Source organism: Malaclemys terrapin, chromosome 3 (genome assembly GCF_027887155.1).
Source record: "Malaclemys terrapin pileata isolate rMalTer1 chromosome 3, rMalTer1.hap1, whole genome shotgun sequence".
Classification (NCBI taxonomy): domain Eukaryota; kingdom Metazoa; phylum Chordata; order Testudines; family Emydidae; genus Malaclemys; species Malaclemys terrapin.
Window position 1 is genome coordinate 14,188,438 of NC_071507.1, and position 18,017 is coordinate 14,206,454.

An 18,017-nucleotide genomic window follows, 5' to 3' on the forward strand; every position below is an offset into this window, starting at 1 on the left:
CCTCAGTGGTCCTGTAGTCCAGATTGCACTCCGGTGACCCTGTCACAATCATCCCTTGTACATATAAAGAATTTGTCATCACATAGTACTGAGTGAAACTTTAGTAAGTCTACGAATAACTACAAAACCAACATAAAACATTACACAGAGACATATTCCCAGTCTTTCTAGGGTGGGGATGATTCTGGAATGATACAGAAGGTCTTGAAAAAAGAAAATGAACAAATAAAATTTTCCATCTCTCCTTGATGCTGCTTTACAACAAATCAGCAGTGATGTGCACTGTTGCCCACTTCATAGATTTCTACTCTCTTTCTTCTCAAGAAGACCCTATTGTATCTTATTGTATGGGCTTTAGAACTAGGAAGGAAATCTCAGTTGCATTTTTAATCATCTCCTTAATCTGTTTGGAAATTATCTATTTAGAAGTTGCCCGATTTTTCCAACCAAAGGCCCTTTCTGAATAACTAAACTCTGCTATTTGGCCAAGAATGGAGGCCTTTTCCATTCTGTTCAACCTTTTATTCTCTATGGACAAATGTTCTGATAGGCCACTTACTGGAGAAAAATAATTGTGTTCTGTGAGCTGAAGCATTATATGTGGGGTGATGTCATCAAAAGATTGTTATTCTATCTACATCTGATGGCTGTGAAGAATTATACTGAAACGTCTTGACTGGTACTGGAGATCAAGGAGAGAAAAAGAAATATAATATTGGCAACATAGGTTTCTATATATTTGGGTAGAGGTATTTTTATTTCCTCTTCCTCGGGAAATGGAATATGAAGACTGCCGTTTAGCTTCTCAAAGACAGACCACCAAAGTATTTGTTGTCTTGAGCCAGGTGCTACAATAATTATCAGTTACATTTTCAATGTAGGTCAACATTTTCTTTTTTAGTATTCATCTTGCCCTCCCAATATCTCACTATACACCAGCATCATAGGATTCAATTTCTTTTTAAGAACACAGAGTTAAGAAATAGTCAACATGGATTTGTCAAGAACAAATTGTGTCAAACCAACCTAATAGCTTTCTTTGACAGGGTAACAAGCCTTGTGGATAGGGTGGAAGCAGTAGATATGGTATAGCTTTACTTTAGTAAGGTTTTAGATACTCTCTCACATGACCTTCTCATGAACAAATTAGGGAAATACAACCTAGATGGAGATAGGTTGGTGGGTGCATAACTGGTTGGAAAACCATTCACGGAGAGTAGTTATCAGTCAAGCTGGAAGGGTATATCAAGTGGATCCTGCAGAGATTAGTTCTGGGTCCAGTTCTGTTCAATATCTTCATCAATGGTTTACAGAATGGCATAGAGTGTACACTTACAAAGTTTGAGGATGATACCAAGCTGGGAAGGGTTGCAAGTGCTTTGGAGGACAGGATTAAAATTTAAAATTATCTGGACAAACTGGAGAAATGCTCTGAAGTAAATAGGATGAAATACAATAAGGACAAATGCAAAGTACTCCACTTAGGAAGGAACAATCAGTTGTACGCATACAAAATGGAAAATGACAACCTAGGAAGGAGTACTGTGGAAAGGGATCTGGAGGTCACAGCGGATCACAAGATGAATATGAGAAAACAGCATAACACTGTTGCAAAAAAAGCAAATATTCTGGGATGTAATAGCAGGAGAGTTGTAAGCAAGACACGAGAAGTAATTCTTCTGCTCTACCCCGTGCTGATTAGGCCTCTACTGGAGTACTATGTCCAGTTCTGGGCTCCACATTTCAGGGAAGATGTGGACAAATTAGAGAAAGTCCAGAGAAGAGCAACAAAAATGATTAAAGGTCTAGAAAACATGACCTATGAAGGAAGGCTGAAAGAATTAGGTTCGTTTAGTCTGGAAAAGACAAGACTGAAAAGGGACATGGTAACAGTTTTCAAGTGCATAAGAGGTTATTACAAAGAGGAGGGAGAAAAATTGTTCTCCTTAACCCCAGAGATTAGGACAAGAAGCAATGGGCTTAAATTGCAGAAAGGATGGTGTGGCATGCTGTGGCTCAAAACGGTATCCTGGCACCCCCATATTCACATATGTCATATAATTAAAATATGTTTTGAACAAAGTATGCCTCGTTGAGGTATCATTTTAAAAGTCTTGACCTGTTAAGCATTAATATCCTGTTGGACTGTATGTGCTATCATTGTATGGGAAGTTATGAAGTTTTGCTATGTATGTGTTACAGAAATATGTTTTAAGGTTGGGAACACCCACAACCATCCTGGCAGGTACAACAATGGAGAAGCCAGGTGCTGCTGATGGCCCATTAAAGGGAGTCCACACTCACAACAACTATCCTAGGAACTGTATACAATAGGAACTTCTCAGAGATAGCATGCGTAGACAATGGAGACTGCTTGACCCACGTCATAGCAAACGCTCTAGAAGAAGCTATAAAAGAGGGGAAGTGACATCATCCCTTGGCTTTACTTCCCCCACAACTCCACACCTGGAAGCACATCTGGAGGACAAAGATTTAGAACGGGGAAAGTGGTCCCAGGCTGGAAAGAAGAATCCCAGCCTGTGTATTAAGAAACTACACCATCTACCAGGTGAGACACTGCTTGATTCAAATCCTGTCTAATTTATAGAACTCAGTTTGCGATTTTACTTTTATTTCATAAATAAAACTTTGATCTGTACGCTTATTATTTATAATCACTTAAAATCTATCTTTCTGTAGTTAATAAATCTGTTTTATATTTTATCTAAAAACAGCGCATTTTGGTTAAAGTGCTTGGAAAATCTGCTCAGGAACAAAAACTAGTGCATGTCCTCTCCACATTGAGGGAGGGGCAGACTGGATAATAAACTTATACTGGTCAGGCATCTGACCAGGGCAAGATGGTACAGCCCTGGGGTCCTATGCTGAGGAGCTGGGGGAATCGACTGGAGCCTCTCTATTGTTAGTTCATGAGTGAACAGAGAGAAACATTTATGTAACTCAGCTGGGTGTGTCCCTGACTGTTTATGTCTGTGTAAGAACAGTACCTGACAGAGGTTTGTGGCTTAGCAACAGCATCACAGTGTGATAGGAAGCCCAGGCTGGAGGGACAGAAAGCCCAGCTATACCCCAGTTCCAGGTTGCACCCCAAGAAGACCCGTCTCAGGAGGTTTAGGTTGGACATTAGGAAAATCTTCCTGTCAAGGGAGTTAAGCACTGGAATACATTGCCTAGGGAGGCTGTGGAATCTCCACCATTGGAGATTTTTAATAGCAGGTTAGACAAACACCTGTCAGGGATGGTTTAGATAATGGTTTAGTCATGCCATGAGTGCAGGGGACTGGGCTAGATGACCTCTCAACATGTCCTTCCAGTCCTACAATTCTATGATTCTATGAATGTTGACTGGCTGGTGAGGGGATAAATTAGTTTTTTGTAGGACTCTTTCATTAGGGTGTTTCCAACATGAGCTTAGTCTTTGATTTTAGTCTTATAGTAAATTACCAAGTATTAAATACCATGTCTGTTTACTCCTAAGACAAAAAAGGTATGTAAGAGGATGTTAAGCCCTATCAAATAATTACTGTTTGACATTTACCATACATATCAGTTCCCAACTTTTATACCATTTTACTTTGTCATGATAACTAGGTGCTTTCTGACTATTCTCTAGTTTTCAATTACAATGACTAAGTAGCCTTTAGTCAGTGCCGCCAAAAGCTATGCTTTATCCGATCAATATGAGGTACCCAATACCATGACCACATTCCTTCATTTATATTTTATTTAACTTGATTTCTAATTATTTTTAAAGATGGAAAGCAACATCTATGCATGCACTTAAACCACTTATGAGAATTGTTTCTGTATAAATATAGAATGTGTGGTTGGCCCCTTGCTCAGCTGAGCTTTCTGGATAGGAAAAAACCATGTTCAAATAAGGAACTTAAAACTGTGATAATGGACACAAATACTCTGCTGATGAAGACGGGATAAGTAGCTGAACAGAACTTAATTGAAAAGCAAGAAACATAGGCTTTAGAATGAGTTCATAACTATACCCTCTCACTTCTGGGGACAACCACCTTACATTCACTGTGGAACTGGAATACTAAGAAACAGAGAAGTCTCTTTTCTACAATCTAAAATATAGGCAAAACACACTTCTTTGTGTACAGAGTCTATTAAATTGACATTCCCCGTAATTCTCACCTTTCTCTATCCTGTTCCAGGGCTTTTTGTTCAGCTTCTAGACTAGCCTGCAGACCTGCCTGTTCACTGCAGCTGCTGTTCAGAATTGCAAGTTTTTGTTTTTGCTCTTCAATTTCAACGTCTATTGTGGAACTACGCTGCAGAGCAGAGTGTCTCCTTTCCAACTTAGCTACTGCTTGCTCCAGTGCCTCTCTCTGCTGTTTTTCCCTTGATTCGAGAATTTCTTTTTCTTTTTTCCGAACTTTTTCCTCCTGACGAGCTATGTTGGCTGTAAATTCAAATGTTTCTTGGAGCTGCTGCAGCTGGTTAGTGCTGACTCTATATTGCGCAAGCTGTTCTTCTTTTTCTTCCATTTCTTTCTCAACTTGATAAAGAGTATTGTCTAACCCTAGCAGGCCTCTATCAAGGACTTCAGAAGCTCTCTGTTTTTCTTCCAACAAAGCTGGCAAGTGATTATGCATTAGGTATTGAAGTTGGCGCTCTTTATACTGGAGCCTGTATTCTGCTGGCTTTATCTTGTCAAATTCTTCAACCATCAGTGCAGCATCCACAACATTTTCATCGTCTTTCTTGAGGAGGTTTAACCGTTCTTTGTGTGCATATTTTAAACGTTCCAGAGTTTCATGTTCATCTGCTACTTCCTTTTCTAGATGATCCCTTTGTTGAAATAAGTCTTTCTCCAAAATAGTTAATTGTTCTAATTGATTTCTTTTAAAATCCATAAAATTATGCTGTGCTTTTTCTAATTCTTCACTGTCTTCATCACCTTCAGATCTAGCTTCCTTGACCCTCAAGAGAGATTCTCTAATATCTTCAAGTTCTCTTTTCTCTTCTTCAACCCTTTGCACATCCCCTCTTTTGAGTAGCTGTATCATGACCTGTTTCTCTCGAAGCTGTCCTTCTAGGTGAGCCACTTGCATCACCTGCTCCCTTTCTTGTTCTTCAAGCCTCTTTTTTTCTAATTCCAGCTTGATGTACTGTTCATCTTTTTCCTTTTTAAGTTTTTCTAGTTCTCTGAAAATCTGCATTTTCTCAACTTTTTCATTATTATTAAGTTCTTGCAAGCGTTGCAGTTCTTCTTTAACTCTAGCAAAAATTTCTTCCTGTTGTTTCGTTTTCTGAAATTCTATCTCCTGATGTTCTCGTAGTCTTTCTTCTTCAAATTTCTCTTTTTCAGCCAGCAAGTCTTTTAACCTGCTTTCAATGTGAACGCTTCGCTGTTTCAGGCTCTCTTCCTGTTTTCGTATTTCTAGTTGTACTATTTCTGTTTCCTTGCGCTGTGACTCCACCTCTTGCTGCATTCTTTCTAGTTCTGCCTTGTCAGATTTTTGTTTTTCTTCCATTTCTTCTATCAGTTTCCTAAAATAAAATATGTACAATATGTATATGAGATTAATACCTTCAAAACATTCCTTCCCTTTCCCTAATATGGTTAATATTTTCCTAAAAGTTAACAGGGTTTGGAAGAGGATCTAAGAACACATACCAACTTGAATTGTTTTGTTTAAAGATACAATTTTATTTCAGTCTTTTTTGATTTGCCTCATGTTAGTAACATGCCTTCATAATTTAGTAGCTTATATTTAACTCAATTTCTGGAGAAAAACATAGTTATCAGATCCAAATTACTTCGAGCAAAGCTTTACCTGACAAGATACACTACAGTATTGACATATACTGAACTATCATTAAATTATCTTTAAAATGTAGGTATATGAAATTACATTACAATTCATGTTAGTAGTAGAAGCACTACATGTTTAAACCACAATAACTCCATCCAATGCAATAATATTCATTAAATACACACTGCATGACTGCACTGCAGAATAAGATTCAGGCATGAACACAATGATTAGATTAAAAATTCACATCCTCCAATCTTGTTTGAGTCAATTGTTTTAATCCATCAAATTTCACTCTTTTAGGGAACTTCCTCTTGTAATTGGCACATTTGGTTGGAAGTGTGGGCATAGCTGCTGTCTCCTAGAGACAAATTGTCTTCTCTTTCTTATACAGAATATAATTCTCCTCTCACAGTCTCTTTGAGGGCAGGAGGAGAGGGGGGTCAAGATTAATTAGGAGGGAGTGTAGAAAACGCCAAGCTACACATATCTGCATAGTGCAGTGGTCTGAAGATTAGTATAATGACATTGTACAGCCAATCATTTAGCCTTGAATACATAAAATATTCAAACTCAGACAAAATAGAAGAACAAAAAAAATATAAAGAAAACAGACAACAAAATCTGAACTCAAATAATACATATGCCTTCATATATACTCAACCACAGTGAGTAGAGTGAGGAAGGATGGTACAATGGTTAGGGCTTGGACTTCAACTCCCTGGACTTCCTGTGTGACTTTGGGCAAGTCATTTTGCCTCCCTGTCTTAGTTTCCCATCTGTAAAATGGGGACAATAGTACTTACCTACTCCACAGGGATGTTCTGAGGATAAATTCATTAAAGATTGTGAGGCACACAGACACTGAGATTATGGGGGGGCATAAATACCTCAGATGGGTAGTAGATAGAAGTTACCTTTTACTTTCTAATTTTTCCAGTTCCTCTCGTTGTTGTCTCTCAAATTCTAGTCTAATTTAAAAAAATGGGGAAAAGGAGTGTCATTTCTTGACAATTACAAAACAGAAATAAAGCATGGTACATTTTACATCATGGTGTCTGTTTTAAAAGTTTACGTTAATATTGTGGCCTGGCAAGTTTTATAATAGCTTAATATGCTCTATAAGAATTGAAAACATTTCCTTAAATATGGCCACCAATTAGATTCTGTGCTGCTGGGCACTTGTATGGAAGCTGAAAAGTAAATGAATTTCTGGGAAGAAACTATTTAAATAGTAAAGTTAAACAAGACAGAAAAATGATTAGCACAGCCTCTGCAAGTTAACTATATGCAGACATGGCAATCAATATATAGAAATTGAGTTTCTCTACCTTAGACAGATTGGTCCTTTTACAGGGAATAGACTGCCACAGGAGGTAGAGAGAAACAAAGTGATCAATTAAGAAAGGAACTGATAGAAAAAAAGGCAAGAGAAAAGCAGTGAAGAATATTTTAAAGCTAACATCCTATCTAAAAAATTAACTTTTTAAAAAAAGCAAACGCTCAGACCATTAGTTTTGCTTTCTGACATTTGTTAGGTTCACATTCTTCAAGCAACAGTCAATCACATTGTAACTCTAAACTAAACAGCTATTCACATAAATTAAACAGTTATTTTTCCTAAGCATGCTTTTCATATGCCAATGATTGTTATTCAACTTTCATATTCCTTTGGCTTATTAACTGGGCACAAATTTGAGAAAGCTAGAAGGTATCTGAATTTCAAAAGGACCTAAATGGAGCATGAAAGCTATTTTTTCTCCAAAAAAGCAAATAATCATTGTAATTCAGTCGTGCTAATACAGCTAACAAAAAGAACATCAGGCCGATATAAAATGAAACATGGTATAAAACCCCATTTCAGGGCATCAAAATATTTGGATTAACAGGGTTTTTGGTAACTGAGGGTGTTGTTGGTATTTTTAATACTGCTGGGAATATTATGTAACATTAGAAATGTCAGGTGCCTGAAGCTCTTTAACAGAAGTCTTTCCCCCTTTCCCCCCCCTCCGCCCCCACACTATTTAAATCTAAATAAAATAAAACATTGGTTAAGAGTCTCATGCCCAGCAGCATCACCTACATTTTTAGAAGAAATATTTTCATATTAAAGACTCAGTTAACAGTATTAGTATAAATACATAACATATGCTGTTATTTAATATTATTTTCTGCAAACAGTACAACTGTCCACCACAGAAAGGGAAAAAGAGGTATTGTATGGGGCAGGTGCAATTAGAAGATGGAATATACGGCAAGCATCTACTGTTTATATTTAAATAAAAAGCTAAAAAACTGGATTTCTTGTACTCTAGGCACCCCATCCATCAGTTTAAATACAGTAGAAATCAACAACAAACCGCACAATACTCCATACACATAACTTTATGACTATGAAACAAATTATAACAAATCCCACTTTCTGTAGGTATCAACCCATAGGCTACGATTTAGTCATGGAGGTAGCAGAAGTCACGGAATCTGTGATTTCCAGAGACCTCCGTGACTTCAGCCTGAGGTGGTCGGGAGCTGCAGGGTCCCCCCTGCCTCAAGTGGGGAGGAAGGGAGCTGCAGGATATCCCCGGTGCCTCTGGTGGGGCCCCCAAACCCCTGGTCACTGTGGGCGGTGGGGGAACCCCAGCTGCTGGCGGGTGTACACCAGAGCCCCCAGCAGAGGACCCCCGAGCCTCTGGCCACCGCAGGCAGTGGGGGAATCCCCGAATCACCAGCCACCGCAGACAGCAGGGGAATTCCCCGAGCCCCTGGTTACTGCGGACCACCCTGCAGCTCCTGGACAACATGGGAGACAGGGGCACCCCACAGCTCCTGGCCCTGACGGGCAGCGGGGGACCCCTGGAGCCGAGGGCAGCCTGGGTAACTCGTAGCCCCCAGCTGCTGCAGGCAGCTCCTAGCCCCTGCGCAGCTGGCCTGCTTCAGGCAGTGCAGGGACCCGCATATCCCTATTTTGTCATGGATATTTTTAGTAAAAGTCAGACAGTTCACAGCTTCCATGAATTTTTCTTTTTTGCCCGTGACCTGTCCGTGACTTTTACTAAAAATATCCATGACAAAAATCTTAGCCTTAATCATCCCTCATCCTCAAAAGCTCCATTAAAGAGGATAAGCATGCCCTAATCATCAACAGGTTTGAGTTATTGTAGGCCAACATGAGGAATAGAATCCTCACAAAGATTATCTCACCAATAAGCCATTTGTGTTCACCTCAAGGGGATGTCTACCTAGTGTGCCTCTGCTGATCTCAACTTCAGTAGTATGGTACAGGAAGAGAAGAGGTCTCTCCAGAAGACAGACCTTAAGCTACTTAGCACTTTATAGGTCAATGCCAACACCCAGAACTCCATCCATAAACACACAAGAAGCCAGAGCAGATCACGAAACACTGGCTGTATATGGTCGTGATGGAACACTTCACTTCGGCATGTTGCCATATTCTGCTTTAATTTTAGCTCAGAAATGGGGTTAAATATAGCACAATGCTGCAGTCTAGTGTCAGGATAATAAAAAGCATGAATTACAACAGTGTAGTCTGTAACAGAAAGAAAGGATGCAACCTCTTCAAAAAATGAAAGTGAAAAGTTGCCTTGGGTACCAATAAACGATGACCATCCAACAAGAACCAGGAATATAACTAGACTATCGGATTGCGGACACAGGTAATACAGTGCGGAAGCGTGCCTGACAGATACTGAGAGACATAAATTTGCTATATTTCTCATTGCCTTCCTCCATTTCACCTCTGTTTTACCAGGACTGGTAAACTTCAGACAGTTAACTCCGTCACACTAACACCTCAACCAGACATGGGAAAGGAACTCAAGCGCACTGTCGGGGTCATACTACATACAGCTAGTAAACTGCATACTAAAAACAACAACACAACCATATGCTTCCTTATTGGTGGACTCATATACATATTATTCAAAGGAGAGGACAAAAATGGACTTCGGGGAACTTCATACAAGAGCAGCCTATAGGTAGAAGAGCAGTTCCTCTTTGGACCAAGCCCACCTAAAGCAATACTATCAACTCTTATCAAGGTCAAAAGCATGTCAAAATAACTTCGTTGTCAATAGTATCAAAGACAGCTAAGAGATCTAATGCCAGCATGAATACTTGGAGCCAGGTGTAAACTGGTATACTGGTGATTTCAATGGAGCTAGGCTGATTTAAACCAGCTAAATATCTGGCATTTGGTTTTCATGTATCACTAAGCATAGGTCATACCAAAGACTCTTAAATGAACCAGATTGCCAGCTTCTCTCACAAGGAAATGTTGACAATTTCCATCAATACAAGGGTAAGCATTTCCCTGCTGGCCTTCTGCAACTAGTAAAGACATGGATTCATGTTCTCCCAACACTTTCAGTACCTGAGAGTGCCACTGATAAAAACTCAAGCACAGATGAGGTAACATTTGCCTCCTAGTGACAAAGATGCACCAAGTTTGGCCTGAATCAGAATGCAGTTTACCCATAAAACAACAATTTCCTTTCAACAGAAAGTACTCAAATCACCACTCAGGTGGACACAGCCAGGATTCACCAAGCCGTCTACAACCCAAAACAAAACTGACTGAGAATTTTGCAAAATCCTTCCTAGAGACAAAGAACCTCTACTTGCCTTCCCACACAACTACTGCATAAGAGTTTTTAAATTCTTTATGAGTTGATCAGTTGCCCTCCGAGCCTTCCATCATCGTTCTAGCTCTCATCGTCTCCTTCCTCTTTCAGTTGTTGCAGGCCATCTGTGAACCAGACGACTCTGAAGGGAATGCCAGAGAGGGCAGTGTATATAGGCCACCTCATCAATGGTTAAGGATAAAAGAGTACTATAGAATTGCAAACCATCAACTCAGTGATCCATCAGTGGAAAAGCTTTCTCCCTCAGAGCCCTTCAAAAATGCTCTGACACTATTAATTTCCCAAGAGAGACCAACGAAAAGGTCAGCTGAAGTTTATATGATTTATAGCTGTTTGTTTCCACATCCTCTATTATTTGTTGGTAGCATTTGGAGTGTGTTAGGTGAAACTAAACTACTAAAATCAGCTTCAAATGCATAGAAAGTACATTAAAAAAAAGAAAAGAAAAGAAAGTTCAGCACTACGACCATGTCACTGTCAATTTTACATGCATAAGCACAGTAACTTGTTTTTCTTCATTTTTCTTCAGTGAAAAAATCCTTATATTTCCTTAACATACATTAGTTACTAAAATCATGAGTAGTATAATCAAAATGAAGAAATTCTACATTAACTTTAAAATAAGGATTAAAAGCTGCCTTTGTTCTTTTGCACAATTCCAACACTGGAATTTAATCTGATTTATTTGGAGTTAAATGGACATCATTATCCCTGAAAAAAATAAGACTTTCAGTACATGCTGCAGAGTAAATTAAGCCAATTCTTACTAGCACAATACTCCAATAGCTTAATTTAGGCAGCACAACGTGTACTGTTATTGATGCACAACTATGTAGGCAAGACTGAGTGCTGGTAAGACTACAAAGATGTTACAATACTAGTTTAGCACCCCAACTAAAAAAGCTAAATCTATGGCAAGATCAAGGTTTCCTCATAAGTGGTTTTAAAGTTATAATAAAATGTAACTTACACAAGTTTCTCAAGTAAAAGCTTCAACGTAAATCTATGAGCAAAAGCTCTCTTTTAGCCATAGCTTATTAGCTGAAGTAGTGTTGAATGACACCGGATAAGAGACGAAGGGTGAAAATAAGCAGAACAAAACATTTTGGACATTAAACCAACATTTTATTTAATGTGGTACTACATTTTACAGATCGACAACAAGAGTAAAACTAGCCCTGCCTGAAGGCATCATAACCGAATAAAAAGAATCCCTAAAAAATTCCTTAGGGAACTGCATTATTATACAAAAGGTTCTCTCTTTATGAGGCACACAAAATTCTCACTGTATGAAAACAGCAGAGAAAGACCCATTTACATAGAAAATAAGTAGAAAGTACAGCAATCTCCAGTAATCAGTCAACATTTAGCAACAGTTACCACACAGTGTATCTAGGATAATGCAATTATAGCCTGTTTTGGATGGACTAATCTGTCTCAAGTAACACTGTTGGCAATTGTTGAGCTTTTTAAAAGTAATCACTAATTTTGACTACATTACTGTCATACTAGTAAACCTAGATAAAGTTCTGGCTCTGCTACTGAAAAAAACTAATTTGAAAGAGGTGTTTTTTTTTTTTATAATGCAATATGGTAATTCTCAGTTTTAAATATACATAATACATTCAATTATGTTAAGCCTTAAGGCCACAAAAGATGACAATTGCCTTCATAATAATGCACCAAATTTGCTATTGTTACCTGTTTTGCACCTTTGGTTTGTCTCATTGTCCAGTTTAGCTGCAGTATCAATGCTATTATGAAATGTCATGCCAATGCACCAAACACTTAAGCAGTTAAATAACTGCAATGTTGACAAGGGGCAGGTCTACACTACCCACCGGATTGGCGGGTAGTGATCGATCGGGGATTGATTTTATCGTGTAGACGCAATAAATCGATCCCCGATCGATCTGCAGTCAACTCCGGAACTCCCACCGCGGCAAGAGGTGGAAGCGGAGTCAACGGGGGAGCGGCAGCGGTCGACTTGCCGCCGTCCTCACGGCCAGGTAAATCAACCTAAGATATGCCGACTTCAGCTACGCTATTTGCCAAGGTACAATTTAAAAAAAATAGCAATTTACATCTTTCATCTCTTCTGTTCACTGAGGCAATAGAAGTTATTCCCCATCTTAATATTTTCCCCTTACTCTTTTATATCTTCTTTGTATATCATATCCCATTCCTCTTTTGTATTTTCTTATTGTATCTTTTCTCTACTTCTCCCTTCCACTTTCCTTTTCTTACTTTCTATGTATTTCTCTTTACCTATTTCATTCCTTTATTTTGTTACCCTGTTCACGTCACTCCCAAGCTTTTATTCTTTAAAAGGTAGCTAATCCCCCCACTCCCAAACTACCTTTTATCCTTTTATTCTTTCATACAAAGATTAACTGACACACGTTCATTCAGTAGCCTTGGTATAGCTTACAGAAGGGCTCGAGCTGTTTCCGAGCTGAAGGAGAACTTGCAGATAGCCTTCAAAGACCCACATTTACGCACAAGTCTTCTGAAGTAGAAAAAAAATAATGGATGTACACTTACTGCATCCAGGTATTTATTGCAACACTTGATTGTCAACTGAGAATAAAACAAGTGCTGTTACAAGTGCATAAAGTAGCCTAGTACAGTAGAATTTCAGAATTAAGAACGTCAGAGTTACAAACTGACTGGTCAAGCACACATCTCATTTGAGCCAGAAGTACACACTCAGGCTGCAGCAGAGACCAAAAAAACCCAAAGAAAAGCAAATACTGTACAGTACTATGTTAAACAAACTAGTAAAACAAAGGCAGAATTTAAAAAAAGTTTGGACAAGGTATAAGGAAACTGTTTCTGTGCTTGTTTCATTTAAATTAAGATGGCTCAAAGCAGCATTTTTTCTTCTGCATAGTAAAGTTTCAAAGCTGCATTAAGTCAATGTTCACTTGTAAACTTTGGAAAGAACCATAATGTTTTGTTCAACGTTATGAACATTTCAGAGTTATGATCTCCATTCCCAAGATGTTCGTAACTCTGAGGTTCTACTGTATGCGCATATACAGTAATTCTGATAAGCATTAGGATGCAAGGGCACATTCTGAAGACACATCAGGAGCAGGAAAGCAAATAAGCTTATCTGCATTAATAGCCACTAAAATTTAACAAGCTGGCTATTCAAAGCTCTTTATACTACCTTGCTGAATTTATATGGCGTGAGACTCTAAAAAGCAAAGAGTTTACATTTAAAGCTGTGTTTCCACCTAGAGAAGAAAGAGAAAGGTAGGACTTATTGTCCACCCTATTCCAATTCCACCTGCTCCTTAAATTAGGATCCAGAATATCAACCTGCTTTGAAAGCAGAGCTGGTTAAACTAGCTCGAGCAAAGTGTTTTAAGATCAACTTCAGGTCGTTACAAATTTTATTAGAATCTAGGGCTGTCAATTAATCGCAGTTAACGCCCCCCGTCCGCCCTGTTCTCACAGACTCTGCTTCTGCTCTAAAGGACTTGTAGACTCTAAAGTGTTACATTGTTTTATTATGTAAAAATAACAATAATTCTAAATTTGTAAATTCAACTTTCATGATAAAGAGATTTCACTAGAGTACTTGTAGGAGGTTAACTGAAAAATACTATTTCTTTTATCTTTTTTACAGCACAAATATTTGTAATAAAAATAATATAAAGTGAGCACTGTACACTTTGTATTCTGTGTTGTAATTCAAATCAATGCATTTGACAATGTAGAAAACATCCAAAAATATTTAAATAAATGGCATTCTATTATTGTTTAAAAGTGTGATTAAAACTGCAATTAAGCGCGATTAATTTTTTTAATCGCTTGACAGCCCTATTAGAATCCAAATGTTTTTTTAAAAAACTACTTGCTACTTTAGACAGAATCCAAGAGAGAGCAATATAATCTTAAAATGAAACCTCCTATGGCACAGGTACTTCACAGGGTCCAGGGGATGACCTCCAAATTGTTCTCAGAAATAGGAACCCAACTTCATTAGTGGGGCGAGCAATATGCAACTCTGAATTTATAAGTTATCTCAGAAAATGAGAACAGAAACCCACAGGCTCTTCTGCCATTGATTGTCCAAGAGACCGGACCTTACAAGCTGTTTATTGCAATCTATAGAAACTGTAAAGTTAGCTACCAGTTATAGCTACCTTATGTTATAAATTGCTGAACCCGAGAAAGACCATGAAAGTAACAGGCCTTGTAGAAATCAATCGAAGATGGAAGGCAAAAGAGCACTTCAAATCACTCCTATCCAGATAGTGGGATAGAGACAAGAGAGATTTGAACCATATAAAATTTCAAACCTTTAAATTTTAATATGAACTACATTTATGAACCCACGGAGAACTTCATCTCTCACTGCTTCACACTTCTGTATCTTCAACGTGTTGTTTTGGAAAAGTATTCCCAAATGTTAGTATACACTAATTGCATCTTTACAACATAAAAAGTTTTGAACTCTTTTAAATTAAAATAATGTTTTATTTTATCTACTAATGTGAATTTTTAATACTTATTTCTTGTGAAAATGACTGTTAGAACTGGATAGATGAAGGCATAAAAGATGGTAAAGGAAGTTTTGATTCTTAAATGAATATTGAGGTCTCTCTGCCTCTTTAGCTGTAACCTGCAAGAGCCTTAAAAACACAAAGTCTCCTAAATGTATGAATGTGGGAAATTAAAACATGCCTCTAGGTCCTTCTTCCCTATGGAGGAAGAGGGTAAAAAATAATCGCAGCATAGGAGACAACCAAGGACATGCCATATTTCATCTTCAGGGATAATTTTTACCCTGTACGCTGAAAAAAATACATCGAGAAAGAGCACAACAAGGAGGGTAAATATCTTTGGGGTTTTTTTAAAGATTTTTAAATAAATTCTTAAATATACAATATTCATCCTCACAGTGCCCATTTAAATCAAAGGTAACCTAAGATGCCAATCTCATCTTGACATCATAATATGATCTGTGTAGACTGGAAATATTTTTTGGACACAGACTTCATGACATGAGTGCCATTAACTTACACTGGCATATTGTTTTGATGCTACATCTTCTCCTACAGTCTTCCCATTAGCACCAATATTAAATTGTGATAAAGTTTATAGGAAGTAACTACAGTGGATAATCTCAGTTGCAAATCATCATACAAGGGTAGGTCAACAATAGGGCTAATTAGCTTTCACACGTGTGGGAATCTGCCTTACAAGCATGCAGATCTATTTTCAAGCAGGATGACTAGCTCAGATGGAGAGCTATTGGATGTTCCTCACCTTGTCAATTTCATAACCTCCATATCTCCTTATCAATGCGGAGTCTGCAATGGTGGATTTTGCAGTGGAATCAAATCTTTGCCTCATAATTGTGGTGCAGAATCTCAGTTTGCATAAAAAGGGTAAGCATACATTTTATACACAAAAAATCTATGTTAAAAAATTAAGCTTGCACAGTCAAGGAAATGCAAGAATTAAGGTTTTCTGTGTGACCTTAATTTGGCCTCCTTTTGTTTACGCATTATGATACAGACTTTAATTACATGATCATATATTATTTTATTCCCAGGCAACCTTAATTTTGGAATTTCTTAACTTTTGAGTGCTTGATTTACAAACTTAATACTGTTCTTTTAACAGTTTGTGTACAGTTAGCTAGGTTTTTAAAACAGCAAACTGAAAATCAAACAAATTCATAGTGCGGCATCATACAGACACCACCAGCAGCAGGATTGGAACCCTTAAATCCACTACATGCTTGAGCTATTGGAGTAACAGACAGCAGTAGTAGGTTGTCATCCTTTGTGCAGAGCAGAACTAGAGGGGAAGAAATACACACTTTGCCAATAGGTTTTTTAAGTATTTGCTGACAGCAGAGGAATTGTGAGACTCAGAAACCTTGGGTTCCATTCCTGGTTATGGTAGGGAAGTGCTGCAGTGGGCACAGATGATTCTGCTCGTTACCTGCAAACTTGACTCCTTCTACCCCATCCCCTCCAAACTTTCCTTGTCCCAATATTGTCTCTTTCTCAGGCTGGCTCCTTGTCCTAGTCCAATTCTCACCTTGGCAGGCCCCATCTCCACTCCTCATGCTTCTCATCTCAGACCAAGCCTCACTGCTCAGCCTATCCTAATCTTCATCCCTGGACTCCCTGTTCCAGTTGTTCCCCTTGTACCTTGTCCCAGTCTTCTCCCTACTCACAGACCCAGTCTCCTGGCCTAGCCATCCCCAGTTTATACCTACCCCACCCCAGCTCCTTGTCCCCACCCTTCTTACCCAGCCAGTCCCAGTTCCCTGCTTCCTGACTCCTCCTCTGATCAGGTTCTCTCTTTCCCAACCCTTCCCTCATGTTCCTCATTCCCACTGGCTCTGAGTCCCAGTCTCCCTCCCCAGACTCCTCATCCAATCTCCGTGCATCGCCATCCCCCAACCTCCTTCCCTCTGCCCTATTTGCTCCTAATCCCAATTTCCCACGTAGCTCCTGCCTCAGCCCCCAGTCTCAGCCACTGTGCCCTACCAGACGTAGTCACCCCTACCTAGTTCACAATCCCATTCTCTTGCTTAACCAGTACCAGACTCCACAGACCGCAGCTCCCAGGCCCAAATTTCATCCCCCTTTCCACTCCCCTGCCAGCCTCCAATCTCAGTTTCTCCCGTGCCTGAGGCTCCTTGTCCTAATCTACTCAATATTCCACCCCCAGGTCTGACTCTTGTCCCCTCTACATTCCAATGTGGCAGCTGCCTTCAGCCAAGGTGGCGGGACACTGGGCGCACAAGACAGAGCCTCCTTGCTCTCAGTTATGGTGCCCAGCCTAGCCCACAACAGCCCAGACCTGCAACAGCAAAGAAAATCCTGCTCAGCGCTAGGCTAGACATATGGACAGAATCCCCAGAGTTTTTAGCTGCTAAAATCTAAGTCTCTATTGAGCGCATATGAAATGTGAATTTTTCCAAAGATTTATAACAGGGGTCTCAAACTCAGTTTACCTTAGGGCCAGGGACAGTCCTCAAATCCTCCCAGGGGGCCAATAACATCACTGAAGATTTTTTATTTCAAAATTTCTTAGAAATAATAAAAAACTGTCATACAACTTTATACAATTCTTCACTTGCCAGAGTTTTTAGTGTTTGCCAGACACCTAGCAGCGCTTCAGTTCTGTTAGTTTGTTGATGTTTGGCCTCAGTGACTGAGCAGTTGAAACTTCAGGATTGCAGCAAGGTGTGCATCAGATAGCTGTGTTCAGTATTTTGACTTGTTTATATTCACTGTGGAAAAAAGTGACGCTGCCTCCATGACTGACTCTGCCCGACAACTAATGATGCTGCTTCTATGGCTGATTCTGCCCGGCAACTAATGATGGTATCTCTGTCCCTCTCCCCCAGCCAATGAGAGATGCGGGGGCGGCGCCTGCAGCAGATATTGCTGACAGCGTGGCAGCATGTGTCTCTCCTCTGCGGGCCGCAGTGGGGAGGTTCTTGCACCGCAGGTGGCCCGCGGGCCAGGACTTTGAGATTCCTGGTTTATAACTTGGCCAAATTTGGGCAGATTTTCAT

General features: G+C 39.3%; 1 protein-coding gene across 5 annotated transcripts in view; it reads right to left on the reverse strand.

Annotated features, from left to right (window-relative positions):
- The window catches only part of KIF16B (kinesin family member 16B), a 217,322-nt gene that overhangs the window by 82,289 nt on the left and 117,016 nt on the right, over positions 1-18,017 (reverse strand). For 3 of the 5 annotated variants that reach the window (XM_054023261.1, XM_054023258.1, XM_054023260.1), the window contains exons 18-20: positions 7,130-7,162; positions 6,716-6,769; positions 4,174-5,532 (exon numbers count right to left, since the gene is read on the reverse strand). In XM_054023261.1, coding sequence (XP_053879236.1) covers positions 4,174-5,532; positions 6,716-6,769; positions 7,130-7,162 — 1,446 coding nt within the window. The remainder of the gene's footprint in view (positions 1-4,173; positions 5,533-6,715; positions 6,770-7,129; positions 7,163-18,017) is intronic. The other 2 variants (XM_054023262.1, XM_054023259.1) reach the window with 1 other exon arrangement.